General features: G+C 38.6%; 1 protein-coding gene across 1 annotated transcript in view; it reads left to right on the top strand.

Moving 5' to 3' along the window:
• LOC140724669 (uncharacterized) overlaps positions 1-21,026 on the top strand; it is a 166,761-nt gene that overhangs the window by 108,763 nt on the left and 36,972 nt on the right. The window contains exons 113-120 of the mRNA XM_073039094.1: positions 1,686-1,862; positions 2,994-3,193; positions 4,668-4,812; positions 8,807-9,048; positions 11,450-11,614; positions 14,749-14,876; positions 16,898-17,166; positions 19,308-19,516. Of these exons, the coding sequence (XP_072895195.1) occupies positions 1,686-1,862; positions 2,994-3,193; positions 4,668-4,812; positions 8,807-9,048; positions 11,450-11,614; positions 14,749-14,876; positions 16,898-17,166; positions 19,308-19,516 (1,535 nt within the window). The remainder of the gene's footprint in view (positions 1-1,685; positions 1,863-2,993; positions 3,194-4,667; positions 4,813-8,806; positions 9,049-11,449; positions 11,615-14,748; positions 14,877-16,897; positions 17,167-19,307; positions 19,517-21,026) is intronic.

The raw sequence follows: 21,026 nt of genomic DNA, 5'->3' as shown, positions 1-21,026 counted from the left end.
TTTTTGTTTTTCACAGCATTCTCTGTAAACTCTAGAACTGTTGTGCATAAAAATGCCAGGAGATCAGCAGTTTCTGAGATACTCAAACCACCCCATCTGGCACCAACTATCATTCCATGGTCAAAGTTACTTAGATCACATTTCTTACCCATTCTGATGTGTGATCCGAATAACAACTGAACCTCTTGACCATGTCTGCATGCTTTAATGCATTGAGTTGCTGTGACATGATTGGGCGATTAGATATTTACATTAATGAGCTGATGTACAGGTGTACCTAATAAAGTGGCCATTGAGTATGGTGTGATAGGTGGGGAATGCATGGAAGCACTATATGAAAAAAGAAATCATTTGGATTTAGATCTCAGTTTTTAAGATTCAGAACACTTTACAATGATCCATCCCTCCTAATTTTTCTTCAAATTATCCCTAGTATGAGCAATGCAGCGGGGGAAGTGTAAAAGCAAAATAATGTGTGCATGAGAACTGATTAGCTAGTTGCAAGCAAAGGGAATAAACCAAAGCAATAAAATCAAGGATAAAGTAGTCCAAGAACATTATGCTGTCCACAATGAAATTCTTGTCCTTCCATGTCAACCTGAAGCAGAGCTGAATGCTGACATACCATCTGGTAAACTGACCAAATCTCTTCAAGGAAGTGAAGTAACATACGATTTGCTAACACGAGGAAATCTGCAGATGCTGGAAATTCAAACAACGCACACAAAATGCTGGTGGAACACAGCAGGCCAGGCAGCATCTATATGGAGAAGCACTGTCGACGTTTCGGGCCGAGACCCTTCGTCAGGACTAACTGAAAGGAGAGATACTAAGAGATTTGAAAGTAGTGGGGGAGGGGGAAATGCGAAATGATAGGAGAAGAAAAGTTGAAGGGCCGAAGGAATTATAGGTGGGGATTCCTTCGGCCCTTCAACTTTTCTTCTCCTATCATTTCGCATTTCCCCCTCCCCCACTACTTTCAAATCTCTTAGTATCTCTCCTTTCAGTTAGTCCTGACGAAGGGTCTCGGCCCGAAACGTCGACAGTGCTTCTCCTTATAGATGCTGCCTGGCCTGCTGTGTTCCACCAGCATTTTATGTGCGTTATAAGATTTGCTATCTGCTTTTAATGCAGGGGTTCCCACCCTGGAGTCCACAAACTCCTTACATAATGGAATTAGTCCATGGCATAAAAAAAGGTTGGGAACCCTTGTTTTAATGACTTGAGGCAATGATATAATATAAAATGTAAGGGTGGAGATGTGGCATGTGGAAGAGAATAACTTAGAAATAATTTGAAGAATGAGATCGAATTGACCTCATTCAATGCCACAGATGGCTGTGGAGGCCAAGTAGAGGTCGATGGGTTCTTGATCATTAAGGGTGTCAAAGGTTACAGTGCAAAGGAAGGAGAATGGGATAAGGAGACATAATAAATCCGCCATGATCGAATGCCAGAGCAGACTACGTAGTCTTATTCTTCTCTTAGGTTTTATGGTCATGAGGTCTTAATTCTTTGTTTAAAATTTAAATAAGGCACAGGATCATTGTGCAACATATTTCCAATGCACCTCGCTGGCTTTGCATATTGAACTTCAAATGTAACTTGTATGGAATAATTTTCTAATCATACTATTTGAAACATTTTTGTTTCAGAGTATAATTATCTTTCCTGTGTCTTTTTAGGATTGTTTAAAGAATGCCATGCTAAAGTTCTTCCTAAGAATTACTTCGATAACTGTGTTTATGATATGTGCATGGATGATGGGCAGTCCAGAACACTTTGCTTTGCCCTACAGACTTATGCTGACTTATGTACTCAAGCAGGAGTTTGTGTAGAATGGAGAAACAATACACTATGCTGTAAGTTCTACTTTGCAGTTCTTTGCTCAAGTTTAATCTGTCCCAAAAACAGAAAGAAAGTCCATTCATGTTTTCTCATCCTATTCTAGAACATAAGGAAAATAATGGGACCAGACTGTGTTGTCACGTGACATATTCAACCAACAACTGCTGACCAATACTTAGTTTGTGTTTTGCCACAAAGTTTCTAGCAAATTTCTACTGATGTACCATGGAGAGCACCTTAACTGGTTTCATTGCCATCTGATACAGAGGGGCCATTGTACAGGATCAGAAAAAGCTAAGATAGTTGCTCATTCAACCAACTCCATCATGTGCATCAGCCTTCCCAGCATCCAGGACATCTTTAAAAGTGATAATTCAAAAAAGCTGCAACTGTCATTAAGGACTCCTCCATCTAGGACTTGCCCTGTTTTCATTGCTACCATTAGGGAGGAGGTACAGGAGCCTGAAGACACACACTCAATATTTTACTCACAGCTTCTTCCCCTCCACCATCACATTTCTCAATGGAAAATTAACCCATGAACACTATCTCTGTCTTTTTCTTTTTTTTTGCTCTCTTTTTGCACTATCTATGATCTCATATATAAATATTTTAACTGTAATTTGTAGTTTTTTATTATTATGTATTGCAACGTACTGCTGCTGCAAAACAACAAATCTCATGACATATGCCAGTGATATTAAACAAGATTCTGATTCACAGTTCAAAACCTTGATCCAAATATAATATAAGGAATTAAGTGGACTTGAGAATGATTACCCTTGGTATCTAATGTAGACCATTATTAAATATGAGTTTTAGAAAATCTGAAAATCTGGGGTAATGTCTCTTTACTGAATATAATCGTGCCTCAAAAGAAGAAAGCTGTTGGACATTCCTAATTAGTTGAGGAAGTGTTCTGGGTTAAACTAACTTCTGTTGTTGTATCAGAATTGCATAATGTTCAATTCGACTCATTCCTCAAAAAATTGACCAAAAAGTGACCTGACAAGAAAGGCAAAATGGCATAAACCACACAAGAGAGATGTCAAAGCACTACATAAAACATCAGATGGTCACAGAACTAATTTGAATATGCTGCACGAAGTGAAGTAGGAGTGATTACTATTTACCTTTTTTTTTAGCGTTGACCTGTCCCAGTGGAAGTCATTATGAGACATGTGGGACAGGATGTCCTGCTACTTGTATGAACCCATCTGTACCCAATAGCTGTCTTGTATCAACTGTTGAAGGATGCTTCTGTGACCCTGGATACATTCTGAGTGTGGACAAATGTATTCCAAGCAGCCAATGTGGCTGTGTATATAACAACAAATATTATCAGGTAAAGGCATTTCTCTAGTATCATCATGTATGTTCCTTGAATGTAAACAAGTTTTAAAAAAGGTTATTCTGTCATTGCCAATAGTAAAATAAATTAACTGCACCCAGAACACACGCACTTTTATGAGTCAACCACACTTTGTTTTACTTGTGCACAATGAGAACAGCACGGCCTCTGTCACCCACATGGTTCTAAAGACTGAACAGAAAAATAATATTTGTAGACAGAATTGGCTTATCAATTACGGATATTGACCATTTAGTAAATTGTGTATGTTTGAATTCCTTACTTGCAAGAACAATCAATATTCACAATACAGGTGTTAAAAAGTCCATAGAAACTACAAGCTGTCAACTGATGATACTCTGAAGTTAGTAAAGCAATTGTCCCATAGTAGGTGTATCTGGCTTGGGCCGCTTATCTCATCTCCAGACCCTTGGTGTGCAAAGGAAAAGCATGCTCTTTGAATACCTTTGTTGCCTGGGCTGCCTGGAGTCTAACCTTGCCTGGATATTATGCTAACCCGTGCATTACCACAACCTCCTCAATTCTAGGAATCTACTTGTTTTACATGATATATTTTTTTAAATTCCAGAAGTTGTTTTGGGGTTGACATGTGGAGGGTGGGTAGAGGGCATGGTTGGAGTGAAGGCATGGGAAAATCATCTGCCCCTATCTCCCACCTCAAGCCACATAATGAATTAAGGGTAAACTTTTCAGGATAAGGCAGCTGATTGCATTTTATTTCAGGCATATTCTGTCCATATGCACCACCTGAGTCTTGCAAATATCTTTCCCTAAGGTTTAGAGTGGGTTCCCCAGTTTAAGTTTAGAGTTGGGGTTAGGGTCCATAATTTTCAGTCAACAGTATGTAGTGTGGCTAAGAGTGTTGTGCAGAACATCCTAGTAAAGAATGCAGTTTGTCTACTGTGATTACACTTTAAGTAGCACTATTTCAGAAGAAAATGCTTCAGAAAAATATAGTTGTTCTGTGAGTAAACAATTACTATTGTATTCCAAGCCAATGAAATTGAGAATCACACTGAGATCCAGACCATTGTTGTTAATGTGTTGGGGTGAATTTCACACTGAAAACACATTACCAGCACTGACAAATGTCACAATGGGACTTACACTGAGCTTAGAAATCATTGCAATTTTATTCTGATCAGGTTCAACAAACTTTTGTCTGCCCTGTACTGTGTTTTGAGAAATGGTTTCTATGTTTGGATTTCACTTATATATGTAGAGATAGAGAAAACAGAAATTTAAAATAACACCTCCTGCCTAATAGAGTGAACTGAACTGTGAGTAGATCATACAATTGCCAGGCTGATTACCTTTCTAATTCACAGTGCCGAGCTAGAAGATGTGCTATAATAGGCCAGAATTTCATTATAACAACTTAGTTATTTCTGAAATTGAACTATTGTACTTCCTTTAACAATGTCACCTCTTGTCATTTTTCTTTTAGAAGTATGAAAGCTGGTTCACAAATGCAAACTGCACTGAACGCTGTACATGTTTGGACAAAAACATTACTGTCTGTAAAGCCTGGAAGTGTGGAGTGCATGAGAAATGTGAAAGACAGAATGGAGAACTAGGCTGTCAGATGGCAGGTTAGTAATTTTATGAAAGATCTGCAGTTGGGTAAGTGATATCATTAGTAGGATCCTCTGCATCATTTCTCTTGTGAAAAGTTAAGATGTAACAGTGATTGAGACCAGAGAGCTGCTTTGAGTTTAGTTTTCGATATTTCTGCCAGAAAGGTGCTGGATAAAGGCCAGTAACATCATGAAGGATCCCACCACCCTGCTCAAGGACTGTTTGTCCCACTCCCATCAGGGATAAGGCTACATAGTAGCCAACCCAGGATATCCAGACTCAAAAACACTTACTTCCCCCAAGCATTAATGCTGATCAACAATTCCACCCACTAACCTGTCCCTCCATGAATCTGAGCTCTGAACAATCTGGACATCAGAAGCTTGCAAGGAGGGGGAGTTCACTCAGGTGCATTGACTGAGTAGAAAAAGGCAGCAGCAGATTGTGGCAGCTTGTTTTAGCTCTGACCAGTGGCCACTCGGCATTTGGGATTCACTAACAGGAACAAATTAAAGGAAGGCAGGGGCAAGTGCAGTGGCCATTGTTGCAGTGGTCATAGTTGGAGTGGACAGAGTCAGGGTGGTGAGTTTGAGGCTTCAGCGAAGAGAGGCTCTAAATATAAAGCAGGGAATTATGGGCCGGTGAGTATGACATCAATTGTGAGGAAGTTATTGGAAGGTATTCTAAGGGTCTGGATACATAAGTATTTGGATGGACATGAACTGATTAAGGATAGTCGGCATGGTTTTGTGCATGGAAGGTCATGTCTAGCTACGTAATCTTACGGAGATTTTCAAGTAAATTACCAGGAAAGTGGATGATCCCAAGTGAATGTTGTCTACATGGACTTTAGTAAGGCACTTGACAAGGGTCTACATGGGAGGCTAGTCAAGAGGTGCAATATCTCAGCATTCAGAATGAGGTAGTAAATTAGATTATGCATTGATTTTGCGGGAGAAGCCAGAGAGTGGTAACCAGCATAGGTCTTACACAGTGAATGATAGGGCACTGAGGAGTGTGGTAGAACAAAGAGATCTGGAAATACTAGTACATAATTTGTTTAAAGTGGCCTCACAGGTAGATAGGGTTGTAAGGAAAGCTTTTGGCAGATTGGCCTTCAGAAATTAATGTATTGAGTACAAAAGAAGGAATGTTTTGCTGAAGTTGTATAAGATGTTGGTGAGACCTAATTTGGAGTATCGTGTGTGGTTTTGGTCACCTACCTACAGGAAAGATGTGAACAACATTGAAAGAATGGAGAGAAAAGTTATAAAGATGTTGCTGGGCGGGTGTGGAGGACCTGAGTTTTAAGGAAATATTGAATAAGTTAGGACTGTATTCTTTAGAATGTAGAAGATTGAGAGGAGATTTACTTGAGGTATACAAAAATATGAGGGTTAGAGATAGGGTAAATGCAAGCAGGCTTTTTCCACTTGTTGGGTGGGGCTACAAAGGTCATGGGTTAAAGGTGAAAGGTGAAACGTTTAAGGGAAACATGATGGGAAACTCCTTCATTCAGAGAGCTGTGAGAGTGTGGAATGAGCTGCCACCACAAGTGGTGCATGGAAGTTTGATTTCAACATTTAAGAGAAGTTTGGATAGGTACATGGATAGTTAGAGGTATGGAGGGCTATAGTTTTAGTGCAGGTCAATGGGAATAGGCAGTTTAAATGGTTTTGGCATGGACTAGATTGGCCAAAGGATCTGTTTCTGTGCTGTACTTTCTATAACTGACACCACACACACAACCTACATTACTTTATAATTTCCTGTCAATCACCTTGTGTACAGACACTCCTGTGCCTGGTGTCACATAATGTACATACAATCAATATATGTATTTATATTTATTGTTTTTTATATTATTATTGTGTTCTTTATCTTATTGTGTTCGTTGGTGCTGCACCAAATCCAGAGTAACAATTATTTCATTCTCCTTTACACTTCTGTACTGGAAAAGACATTAAATAATTGCAAATCTCTTGAAAAATGTACTACCTGGAGTGTTCCTAATTCCATTTTCCATGTTTGGAAGTTGTAGTTAGATGATCAGTTAAGAAGGTAGCCTTGGAATATTACAATTTCCTTCAGCACCCGGCCCCCTCGGGAAAAGCATATGTGAGCTATGGCTATCCAGTGTGATTCCTGTTACAAAATGCATATTAAATTGAAAGGAACCAGCTATATCATGTTCTCAGCTTTATTCTGCACTTTCTCATATCATTACTATGGCTCTGCTTCAGTGGTGTTGACCCCTAAGCACTTAGGGGAGTTTAGTGAATGGCATAGCAGTACAGCTAGTAGAGCCACCCTGATTCAATCCTGACCTCTAAATCTGAGTTTGTGAGACTTTACATTCCCTCTGTGACTGTTTGGGTGTCTTCCAGTTGCTTCAGTTTCCTCCCACAGTACTAATAATAATAATGACTTATTTATAGAGCACTTTTCACACAGATGATGTGCTTTATAATAGGATCAAGGGTAAACATGAAAATAATGTTTAAAATAAAGAAAATAAAAGTAAACATGAAAGTAAAGACAAAAAAAGATGCTAGTTAAAAGCAAGGTTAAATAAATGGGTCTTGAGCTGGTGTTTAATGGTGTCAACTGAGTCTGTATCCCTTATAGTTTTAGGTATTAAATTGCACAATTTTGGAGCATAGTTTGAAAAACCTGACTTGCCAATTATCTTCAGAGGGAGATTGTTTGAATTTAAGATATTGATAATTAGATTGTCAGAGTAGGAGACAGCTTGGCTGTGATGACCAGAATGGTTCAATCTCCTTTCAGCTTACACTGTCAACAATCATGTTTGAAAGTATTGATACACAGGGATACTCATTCCAGCTCTGAGAATATGAGATTTTTAATAACAGGATCTGCACTCTGTGGCCATTTTATTTGCTACCTCCTGTACCTAATAAAATGGCCACTGAGTGTATGCTTGTGATCTTCAGCTGCTCTAGCCCATCCACTTTAAAGTTCAACATGTGCATTCAGAGGTGCTCTTCTGCACACTACTGTAAAGTGTGGATATTCGAATTACTATTGCCTTCCTGTCAGCTTAAACCAGTCTGGCCCTTCTCCTCTAACCTCTCGCATTAAAAATGCATTTTTACCCACAGAGCTGCTGCTCACTGGATGTATTTTTGTTTTTCACACCTTTCTCTCTAAATTCTAGAGACTGTTGTGCATAAAAATCCCAGGAGATCAGCAGCTTCTGAGGTACTCTGTCCACCCAACAATCATTTCATGGTCAAAGTCCATAGTTCATATTTCATCCCCATTCTGATGTTTGGTCTGAACAACGGAATCTCTTGACCATGTCTGCACGCTTTCGTGCATTGAGTTGTTGCTACGTGAGATTAGATATTTCAAGATTCAAGATTCAAAAACTTTATTGTCATTCTAACCGTACATCAGCACCGTTTCCCAGGAGCAGTGCAATCATAACATAACAAACGCAAACACTAAATAATAAACATAACAATAAATAGTAAAACACAACAGCCACATGTCAGTTAAAAACAAGTTATAAGTGTCCAGTGCAAGTTAAAAGTGTTCAAAGCAGAGTCAGGTAGAGCAGCTATTTAGCAGTCTGACTGCCTGTGGGAGGAAGCTGTTTAGTAGCCTTGTGGTTTTAGTTTTGATGCTCTTATAACGTTTACCTGATAGCAGAAGAACAAACAGTTCATGGAGAGGGTGTGAGGGGTCTTTAATGATGTACCATGTCTTCTGGAGGCATCGACTCTGAAAGAGGTCTTGGACAGAAGGTAGGGAGACCCCAATAACCTTCTCTGCTCCCCTAACCACCCTCTGCAAGGCTTTTTTGTCAGCAGCACTGCAGCTGGAGTACCAGGTTGTATTGACAAGCAGGTGTATATGTGTACTGAGTGTATGTACTATGTACTATGTACTGAGCAGTAAAATTGAATAAAGTATCTATCTATCTATCTATCTATCTATCTAACTTGTTCAAAATGCCTTTATTTTATTATTGTGGTCTAGGAAGTGCATCCTGCCATGTTGCTGGCGGTACTCACTACTATACCTTCGATAAAATCATGTACTCATTCTCGGGCACTTGTGCTTACACCCTGCTGAAAATGTGTGACAACAGCAGTGTGATCCCTATCAGCATCAACATATTAAATGCAGGACAAGGACAACTTCCTTCATCTTATTTGAGGGAGATCTACATAGATGTCTATGGTGTTCGCCTTACACTACAGAGAAACAGGAGGATTTTGGTAAGGGGAAAATATGCTATAAAATACACCCTTCAAAAGTTTTTTTTTCTTTAGTTTTGCTTAAGTTCAATGTGCATTAAATGAAAATTCTTTGGTAGTGTATGAAACCTTTTCTATATTGGGTAACTGATTTTGGTATTGTTATTCAAAGAAGACAATAAGACATAGATGTAAAGCTCAGGTAAATACCACATAAGGATCATTCTCATTCAAAGTTCAAAGTAAATTTATTATCTAAGTACGTACATGTATGTCACCATATACTACCCTGAGATTCACTTTCTTGTGGGCATTCAAGGAAACACAATAGAATCAATAAAAGATACATCAACCAGACAAACAACCAATGTTAAAAAAGAAGACAGACTGCAATTACTAAAATAATAATAAATAATATTAAGAACACGAATTGTAGAGTCCTTGCAAGTGAATCCACAGGTTGTGGTATCAGTTCAGTATTGAGCTGAGTGAAGTTATTCATGCTGATTCAGAAGCCTGGTGATCAAAGTGTTGAAGGAAATATTCTTCCCAGCTTTGGAAGAATATTCTCACAGAAATGAGATTAGATATTTGTATTGACAAGCATGTGTATATGTGTACTGAGTGTATGTACTATGTACTGAGCGGTAAAAACTTATTTCAACTTGTTCAAAATGCCTTTATTTTATTATTGCGGTCTAGGAAGTGCATCCTACCATGTTGCTGGCAGTACTCAATACTATACCTTCGATAAAATCATGTCTAGCAGGAAAGGGTACATTGGAAAGGGTACAGAGGAGATTTACCAGGATGCTGCCTGTTTTAGAGAGTATGGATTATGATCAGAGATTAAGGGAGCTAAGGCTTTACTCTTTGAAGAGAAGGAGGTTGAGAGGAGACATGATAGAGGTGTACAAGATATTAAGAGGAATAGACAGAGTAGACAGCCAGCGCCTCTTTCCCAGGGCACCACTGCTCAGTACAAGAGGACATGGCTTTAAGGTAAGGGGAGGGAAGTTCAAGGGGGATATTAGAGGAAGATTTTTCACTCAGAGAGTGGTTGGTGCGTGGAATGCACTGCCTGAGTCAGTGGTGGAGGCAGACACACCAGTGAAGTTTAAGAGACTACTAGACAGGTATATGGAGGAATTTAAGGTGGGGGTTTATATGTGAGGCAGGGTTTGAGGGTTGGCACAACATTGTGGGCTGAAGGGCCTGTAATGTGCTGTACTATTCTATGCTCTATGTTCTAAATGATTGCTTAGTTACTCAATGAGACTGATAATTTGGTGTTAATTAATTAATCAAAACATACCTGTTTAGTCCTTCACAATTCAGCCTGCGTACACGCCATCAGCCAAAAACACCAATCTATATCTCTGTCGCTGGATTGTGCTGACCTATGCTAAGTTTGTCAAACATTGACTGGAAACTAAGAAATTACAGACATCTGTTTTCTACCATTCTAGCACAAAATGCAGGCACTGCAGGAGATATTTGCCTCTTTTCAATATAAGTAACATAATAGTAAGTTATTTGAAGTTTGATTTCAAATTATAATGCAAAATAGTTTTGTAGATCAGCAGGCCATTAAAGGAAATTCCATTCTGTTCCATTGAATGGAAATTTTCGTTTCCATTAAAGACAGACAATGTGAAAATCAAGTGTTTTTTTTTAAAGTGATAGCAAATGCAAATACTAGCTTTACTCTACAGACTATTTTAAAATCCATTTTTTTACAAACTAATGTAGAACACAGAACAGTACAGCACAGGAACAGGCTCTTCTGCCCACAATTAATTAGCAGTGAAATGGACAATAAAACTAATCACTTTTACATTCACATGCTCATATCTTTCCATTTTCCAAACATTCATAATCCTGTCTAAACACCTCTTAAATGTTCCCCATGTATCTGGCTCTACCACCATTCCAGGCACCCAGCACTCTGTGTAAAGAACTTGCACCACACGTTTCATTTGAAATTATGCCCTCTCACTTTAAATCAATGCCTTCTTGAGTTAGACATTTCAACCCTGGGAAAAAGATATTGTCTGTCTACTTGTATCGATGCCTCTCGTAATCTTATAAACCTCTATCAGATCTCTTCTCATCCTCCGGCACTCCAGAGAAAACAACACAAGTTTGTCCAACCACGTTATAGTACATGCTCTCTAATCCATGTAGCATCCTGTTAAGCTTCTTCTGCACTCTCTCCAAAGGCTTGTCATCCTTCCTACAAAGGAGTGACCAGAACTGTATGCAATACTCCACATGCAGCCTTTTTTGGTAGAATTGCAGTAGGAAGATAAATGATCTTGGCTGTCATTAAAGATTAATTTTTAGTATGGTGTGTTGTAAAATGGTTCTGTTTCTTCATAGTTGGCGATGTCTATATCATTTAAAGAATTTTGTTTTCTAGCTGAATGGAGTAAGGACCCATACACCAATCCCAGGTTACGTGAAAGGTATAAAGGTTATAACAAATGGTATCTACACAATAGTTGAGACAGATTTTGGCATGGCAGTAAAATATGACGGCACTCACAATCTTGAGATTAGTTTGCCCAACTCATACTATTCAAAGGTAAGCAAAGAATCTGTTATTTAAGATATTTTATAGAGTGTTGTGTTTTATAAGACCAAATAAGAGTAGGGCATATACAGTAAATGGAAAGATCCAAGGCAAAATCAATGAACAGAGGACCTGACACAGATAAGTAAAATAGTCAGCATGGATGTAATGTGCCAAAGAGCCTCATTCTATGGTTGAAATGTTTCCCAAGTACTGTACTTCAAAGGAAATTTCACCCAAAGGTAAAGTGAATATAAATAATATTAATGTATATTATATTGGCTCTAAGAAGCTTAAAATCAAAATACAGTGAATCAAAATATACTTTTTATTTGGTCAATGTATGGTTATTTTAAGGAAACTATTGATTTTTGTAGTGAACAAAACAAATCCTAATACATTAAGCATACTTTAAAATAATAGAAATAAGTATTGATCAATATTTTCCTTATCTGTTACCAAAATGAAATGATATGTATAAAGCAGTAAATATGTATGATTTTTCCTTGTAGGGAGAGAGTAATTAAATTTGTATGTGATTTCGTTCTCTTACAGTGCTGACATTAAACTAAGAAAGTGGGCATAAAAAAATCACTTAAGAATTTCTTGCACCATTTAGTTAAGATGTACAACAGGTATAGGTCAACCTTGAAGAAATTTCTTAATTATCCCAGGCACCAAAGCAGATAAATTACATGTTCTATTTCCAGTATTTTTGATAGTTGCATCAATATTTAATATGGAGCATTCAAGTGGGGGCAGGCAAAGGAGGTTCTTCAGATTAATTCCTGGATGAGAGGGTTGTTCAATCAAGGCAAACGGTACCATTTGTGCATGTCCTCTGGCATTTATTAGAATGAGGGCGAACCTCAAAGTTTATCATCAAAATACATATACATCCCTGAGATTCATTTTCTGTGGGCATACACAATAAGTCCATCAACTTGGGACTGCACCAACTTGGGTGTTCAACCAGTGTACAAAGGACTAAAAACCTGTGTAAATACAAAATGAAAAAAAAAATTAGCAGTAAATATCAAGATCATGAGATGATGAGTGTTGAAAATGAGCACATATGTTATGGGAACATTTCAGAGATGGGATGAATGAAGTTGAGTGAAGTTATCCCCTCTGGTTCAGGAGCCCCTTGGTTGAGGTGTAATAACTGTTCCTGAACCTGGTTGATCAGACTTGTTCAAACATGTAAGATCCTAAGGTGGTGACAGGGTAAATATTGAGAATGCTTTCATTGGTGTGAGAATCAAAAGCAAAAGGGCATAATGACAAAATTAATGGACTAATGTTTTAAAACTGAGGTGTATAGAAATGTTTTTTCTCAGAGTGTAGGGAATTCTCTGCCCCTGAAGTGGTCCAGACCAGATCATCATATATCATATGTCGGTGTCACTGTAGCGTAGTAGTTAGCATAATGCTAATATAGCTCAGGGTGTTCCAGAGTTCTGAATGGTTAGGCTACAGCAGCAGAAGACCACGAACATACACGCAGAAGCCAACTTATTAGGTACAAAAGGTACCCAATAAAGTGGCCGCTGAGTGTATATCCTGAAGCACCTGCTCTGTGTTACAGCAAGGTTCAATTTGACCTTAACAGCCATGAGATAGGAAGGGGAAAGCAGCAAGTACAGCACTCTTGCTTTCCTAAACAATATTCTGTTCAGCAACCCATGCTAGAAAATAGGATAAAGGAACAACTTAAGCTGGTAAAAATGGCCTGTAAAGTTGAAAGATCCATTGACTCCATGATATTACAATTAGGTTATTAACCAGGGCAAAGACATTTCTGTGTGTCAGCACCTAAAATAGAGAAAGCCAATAGGCAGGCAAATGGGAAAAATCTAATTTGAGATATGTTGAGTAAAAGATATTTGCAGACCTCAGTTCATTGTGAAAATAATGTTTGTGAAATTAAACAAACTTTGGTTGAGTTTTAATATTTTATTTTGTATATGCATCTGTAAAGACAACCCACCGTAGCGGTAAGCACAATGCTATTACAGCTCTGGGCGTTCCAGAGTTCAAAGTTCAGTTCCGGTGCTGTTCTATAAGGAGTCGCTGCATGGAATGTGTGGGTTTGGTTTCAGGTGCTTTGGTTTCTTCCTGCAGTCCAGAGGTGTACCAAATAGGTTAATAAATTATTGTAAATTGTCCTGTGACTAGGTAAGGGTAGCTAGGTTAGTCGAGAGATGCTGGGTTAGCGTGATTCAAAGGGCTGGAAAGGCCTCTGAGCTGTATTGCTATCTAAATAAAGGAAGGAGCACATCTCTTTTGTAAGGTACATGCACCTGATATACTCCGATGTACACCTTGGAATTTAGACATGATGGTTGTCTTAACGGGATCCTGTTTACTTTGCCTGGTCATTTTGATTCAGTTAAAGACGTTGTTGGGTTAATTTTCCTGTCCTCTGTGGTTCAAGTCCTTTACTGGCATTGCTAAGTTCAAGAAAGCACAGTGTAGTTTTAGCCAGAGTCTGGAACACTGCAGATGTTCAGGTTTACGAAGATTCAAAGTCAAGTTCAACTGCCATATACTTCTACGCCATAGACACAACAAGATAACAATCAGGTGGAAGGGATCTTCCTTATCTTTCCCCATTTCAGAACCAGACCTGTGACTATGACAATGTCATTGATTTCAAGGATGCATTTATTTATTTACTGATACAGTGTGGAGTTGGCTCTTACAGCCCTTCAAGCCACTCCACTCCAGCAAACCTGGACAAACCTGATTAACCCTAACCTAATCACAGGACAATTTACCTACCTGGTATGTCTTTGGACTGTAGGGAGAAACTGGAGCACTCAGGGAAAAGCCATAGGGAGGACATGCAGGGACTCCTTATAGAACAGTGCCAGAATTGAACGCCAAACTCCAGCGTGGCCCGAGCTGTAATATCATCATGCTAACTGTTATGCTACCGTGATGCCCATGAGGCAATCTCACCAGTTCTCTTACTCGCATCAGGATGTGGTCTTATCCTCAGCACATTGAATTAGAAAAGGCAACATAGCATTTCTAAAAGCAGTGTGTATCTGTTCCTTTAGATTTTATACTGCGCAGTATACCTTGATCTTAAGTCATCCTTGTATTATGATTTTTGAGACTTCATTCCACTGTTAATTTAGGTGTGTGGTCTATGTGGTGATTACAATGGTCAGCAAGTTGATGAGTTTCGAATGCCCAATGGTCAAATTGCATCCAGCGCCAGTCACTTTGGAAACAGTTGGCAATCAAAGGAATTTGGCAGTCAAGGGTAAGCTTTAAGTGTTTATGTATTACAGAAGCATTCTGAAGTGTATGTTCTTGTGAATTAGGAGCAGGAAATCGAACAAATCATAAGACAATGGAGCAGAATTAAGCCATTCAGCCCATCAAATCTGCTCTGTCATTCCATGATGACTGATTTATTATCTCTCTCAACTCTATTCTCCTGCCTTCTTTCTGTAATCTTTGATGCCCTGATCAATCAAGAACCTATCAACCTCTGGTTTAAACATATCCATTGACTTGACCTCCACAGCCACAGCCAGTGGCAATGAATTTCTCAGATTCAGAACCCTCTGGCTAAAGAACTTCCTCCTTATCTCTGTTCTAAATGGGCATCCCTCTATTCGGAATCTGTGCCCTCTGATCCTGGACTCCCCCACTAGAGGAAACATCTTCTCCACGTCCACTCTATCTTGGACTTTCAATACCTGATAGGTTTCAATGAGATCACCCCCTCATTCTTCTAAACTCCAGCGAGTACAGACCTAGAGCCATCGAACACTCCTTATATGTTAACTCTTTCATTCCTGGGATTATTCTCTTGACCTTCATCTGGCCCTTTTCCAATGGCAACACATCTTTTCTTAGATAAGGGTCCCAAAACTGCTCACAATACTCTTTTAAGTGCTAAACTTTCATGTGCTGTAGTATCAAAGTGGGAACAACAGGAACCCAGTTGGACCTCAAGCCTTCCCTCGAACAAATAATGCCTATATTTTAACCCCTGCAGGACCTTAGGTAGTAAACACCTACATAATAAGAACAGAAACCTCTCCCACCACCTGTTGCTGTTGGTGCAGCCCCAAAACTCGGAAACCTAACAATGGATCTTTCTTTTAATCTTCACATGTACTGCCTTAATCTTCGTATCTAATACTAGCTGAGGTTAAGTTGAAAGCATTCTGAAACTCGTATCATTCTAATGGCATCACAGTAGCATAGCAGTTATCACAACACTATTACAGCTTGGGGTGTTGGAGTTCAATTCCGATGTCAATTTTTCCGTTCCTCTCCACGAATGTGTGGGTTTTCTCTGGGTGCTCCTGTTTCCTCCCACATTCTAAATACATACCAGCTAGTAATTTAATTGGTCATTGTACATTGTCAATGATTAGGCTGGAGTTAAATTGGTGGGTTGCTGGATGATGCAGCTCGTTGGGCGGAAGGGGCACGTTTCGTGCTGTATCTCTTTAAATAAATAAAATATTCTGTGATACGGTTGTAAAGTTTCTGAAGCCAGTATGCTCATTTTATTATTGGTTATCACGATGGACACAAAAGCAATTAAAAATAGTTTTATAGGTTGAGCATACAGAAAATGTTTCCAGTTTTGATGGACAGAACTACTAACTGGTTTCTAATGCAGCTTGTAAGGAGCTCAGAAGATAGTTGGTAATCTGAACAATGTTGAGCATAGTAGGTGCATATTTATGAACATTTATTTGAACTGTGAATATACTTTGCCTCAACCTTTATACAAGGGAGAATTACAGAGACAAAATATGAACCAGTTTGTTCCTGAGTACAAGATTTAACATCTTAAGTATTTCAAACATGCATCTAATGCTAAAATGTAACATTGACATAATTGTCATTACAAATTCTTGACATGAAAAATAAATTGGCATGAATGTTTAAATCATTTTTTAAAACATCATTATCATAATTTTTAAAAGGTTCAAAGTAAATTTATTATCGAAGTACATTTATGTCACCATATACATCTGTAGGATCTAGTTCTTTGCAGGCATACTCAATAAATCCATAATAGAATAATGACCATAATAGAATCAATGAAGGACCATTCCAACCTGGGTGTTCAACCAGTGTGCAGAAGACAATGAACTGTGCAAATACAAAAAGAAATAAATAATAATAATAATCATTAAAAAAGGAATAAATATTGAGAAATTAGATGATGAGACCTTGGAAGTGTGTCCATAGGTTGTGGCCTCATAGTAAAGGATTAAAAGGCACTAATACACTAATGCTGAATCTTTTCTCTAGCTGTGTGTCAAGAAGCCAACAACAGATGGACTATCTTTGCACTCCAAAAGAGAAGCTGATAATTGAGTCCAAGTGCAAGGAGCTGCTGTCCAATAAGTACCAATCCTGCCACCCACTTGTTAACCCAGATCTCTTCATCAAGAATTGTGTGCAAGATATGTGCAAACACAATGGTCTGCTCTCAGCACTCTGTGATAACATCCAACATTATGCTGATGTCTGTAAGAAACTGGGAACAGAACTTAAATGGAGAAACAGTACTTTCTGCCGTAAGTAATTATTGCTAATAGCTGTTGCTTGTAGAAGGAACATGAAGGTTCAATAAATGGAAATGTATGTATTCTGTTAAAAATATAGTACAGTACAACACCATGATACATGAGTACAGTAAGCTAGTGCTGACTGCTACCAGATTAGAAATATAAAGGACTCAATATTACACAGTTCTTTTCACATAGCCCTGCATTGTAACTTTGGGGAGGGACATCAGAATGGCCAAATACATCCTCCCTCTTGCTGAAGACATGGCCTCCAATTTCACCAAGTATGTGGTGTTGGATTAGAATGTTTAATTCATATTTTCCTTGCAGCTTAACAATTAGTTATCTGCTCATATTTTAGAAACTACTAACACACATGTATCTGTTTAGTATGTTTTCTAATGGCCATAGTATGTATATGCAGTTGTTCAGTGTGTCCTCTAGTTCTTTGAATCATTCTGGAAAGCTCATAATTTGAAAGGGCCTGTCTGATTGGTTGACTCTTACCTATGAACTTGAATGGAATGTTTCTTATTTATGGTATAAAAAGGGCTGACCATGTGGCTTCATAATCTTTACTTCTGCTCTCCCTTCTGTTCCTAACCACTGGTCCTGTTACTGTCCATTTCCAAGTTTCTTTGCTCTTTAGGAACTTAATAAAATGTTAGTGAAGTAACGAGTTTTGTGCCCATTTCCTGACTTATGAAAGAACCTTAGTTTAAAAATATCAGAAACCGACAGCAGCCATTGATGTCATAGAATAAAGAAATCCATTTCAACTGGATGTTCCATGATCTTGGTTCTCTAAAGCAATCAGTACTAGTTTGGCATATGTCAGCCATACCTAAGGGAATTCCCCTAACAGATAACAAGATTTGCCACTGCATCTGATACACCAGCACAGCCTTTGCCTGCCTAAAGGAACAAGTGCTTGTATATCACAACTTCAAACCCATCAATAAATTAATAGTCTACTCAAGAACAATGAGTTCTGGCCTCCTGTATTAATTTGTAACATGGCCAACTTACTGTAGACACTTTAAGGCACTGGAAAATCACTGCCATAGCAATCTCTGCGAAATCCCCTAAATGCACAGGCAGGATATCAAATCAATGTCTGAATCTGGACCTAGGCCAGCATACCCAGCATGGAGGTGTTTATCACACTCAGCTAGCTCTGATTCTTGGGCCACTCCACCTATATGGCTGACACAAGATTCCTGACATAAGCACTCAACTACACACTCCAATGTAGCCTGTGATCTTCATGGGGCTGCAGAAAATTCTTTAAAGGTGTCTTTCAAAGCATCCTTGCAAAATGTAGCATCCTCACAAACTGTCATAGAAGCATTTGGGAGACGTAAAATTCTTAACATCTTCCTGATTTGAGCACTTGGGTCAAACGCAAACAGTGAAAGGTACGTAGAGTAAGTCAAGCAACTTATCTACTTGCCTCTTCAAACTTTAACTGCCTATCTAGTTCTAGTTTTGTCTATCATAACAATAGTCTGGAATTATCTGAAATTAGTCTGGTTCTCTTCCTGTTAAGTTAATTCAATAGTTATAATAATTATGACCTACCTGCCACCAAAGGTGTGTGTATGTATATGTATGTATATATATATGTGCTGGAAAAGGGCCAGTAACATCATGAAGGATCCGACCCACCCTGCTCATGGATTGTTTGTCCCAATCCTTTCAGAGAGGAGGCTCATAACTTCCATGCCAGGATCATCTGACTAAAAAACTGTTACTCTCCCCAAGCAGTAAGGCTGATCAACACGTCCACCCACTAACCCACCCCTCCACACTCCCAACCATCACAACTTTATCATTTCCTGTCAGAGTCACCTTATGTACAGACATTCTGTGCCTAGAGTCACTTTATGGACATACAATAATCTATACTTACAAGGTGTATTATGTATTTATATATTTTTTTATTGTGTTCTTTATCTTATTGTGTTTTTTTGTGTGTCATCTGGAGTAACAATTATTTTATTCTCCTTTACACTTAAGTACTGGAAATTATATTAAACAATCTAAAAATCAATCTTAAATAATCATAAATTATTTGCACCTTGTTCTTTCAGCCACTCAGGGAAAGCTCATTACAATGTGATGGTCATGTTTAATATTTCTCTCTGCAGCTCTTTATTGTCCAGTGAACAGCTCCTATGTGACTTGTGCTCCAGCCTGTCCTGCAACATGCAACAATATAAACGCAGGATCCAGCTGTGCCAAGGCTTCCATGTGCACAGAAGGATGTGTGTGTGATGATGGCTTTGTCCAGAGTGATGACAGATGTGTTTCAGTCAGTGAGTGTGGCTGCAGAGACACCAATGATAATTACCATCCTGTAAGTACATCTAAAAGAAGGTCATTGAAGATCACAAATACGTGAACTTTGTCATTAAGTGTTTTAGGCTTATAATGGTAACAAAGGTCATGAATAATGTTAAGTTATATTGGAAGGGCAAAGAGGGGCTCAGCATATTTCTTCTGCTGAACATTGTGGGCATGCTATGTTGGCATTAGAATGTGTGGCAACACTTGTGGCTGCTCTCAGGACACCTATTGGTTGTTATCACAAACAATACATTTCACTGTATGTTTTGATGTACACATGATAAATAAACTTAAATTTTGAATCTTGAAATTGCCAGCCAGCATCCCTTAATAAAGAGGTACAATGGGAATCTGAACATATATTGTTTTTGTTATGTTTGGTAACTCTAAAACATAAAACTAATCAAAAAAAAAAGCATGGGAGCCCAAGGGAACGTGCACGCTTTGTTTTTACTTTAGTGAGGGGCGCACCTACGCTGTGGCGGTGTAATGACATATGCCATTCACATACTTTTACATATAACCCATAATGAATTATGTTAATACCAAAGAATGCTTAATCAAACAATATATTTATTTTTTAAGTATATTGTATATTTACAATTTTACTGTAATATTAAATATACAACACTCCTCTCTGTTTAGCTATAAAATTCAACTCAATATAGAATGCATCTCAACTCAAATGTGTAATACGTTGCTCCCTAGTGCATACACACACACACACACACACACACACACACACACACACACACACACACACACACACACACACACACACACACACACACACACACACACACACACACACACACACACACACACACACACACACACACACACACACACACACACACATGCTATATAATACAACTACAATACTGACATCCACAGCTTAGTAACTTTTAAATTGTCCCAATCAGGCCTGAAGATTTAATCACTGCGGAGAATTTCTTATTCTTCTGGGATAATCTTTTTTGACAAAGGGGAGTTGGGGGGTCACACTGTTTGGAAGGTGAGATTAGTGGCTGTGAAACATTCTCAGGTTCTGGGGCTTCCTCCATGGTCGTTTTAGGAATTGACTCAGGGACTGCAGGAAGTGGTTCTAACCGCTTTTGACACCTTTCTTCTGAATGTGTTGGCGTCCTGAACAGTGCATGGCAAGCTACTCGATTTAATTTATCCCAGGCCACCAGACAGTGCTTTGAACCATTTCTTTCATTTTGACCACTCCTAGATGACCGACATGTATCCCCTCCAGTACTTAGCTCTCAGCTTGGATGGGTCAACAACTGTCAATCCCCACATAAGGTAAACCCCATGAAGGACAGGACAAAAGGAGGTGCATTGTCAAGGGTGCAGTGCATCAGAGGTTAAACCACAACACTATATATTATCTCAGGGTGCAAAGCTCCTAAAAGCAGAGGTGTTTTTCACAGTGCAATGACCATTATTTCACTCTCAACAATATCTGAAAATAGAGTCTAGTCATTGACACATTACTAATCAGTTAGAAAACA

Source organism: Hemitrygon akajei, chromosome 3 (genome assembly GCF_048418815.1).
Source record: "Hemitrygon akajei chromosome 3, sHemAka1.3, whole genome shotgun sequence".
NCBI classification, from domain to species: Eukaryota; Metazoa; Chordata; class Chondrichthyes; order Myliobatiformes; family Dasyatidae; genus Hemitrygon; species Hemitrygon akajei.
This window is presented reverse-complemented; position numbering and strand designations above follow the sequence as displayed.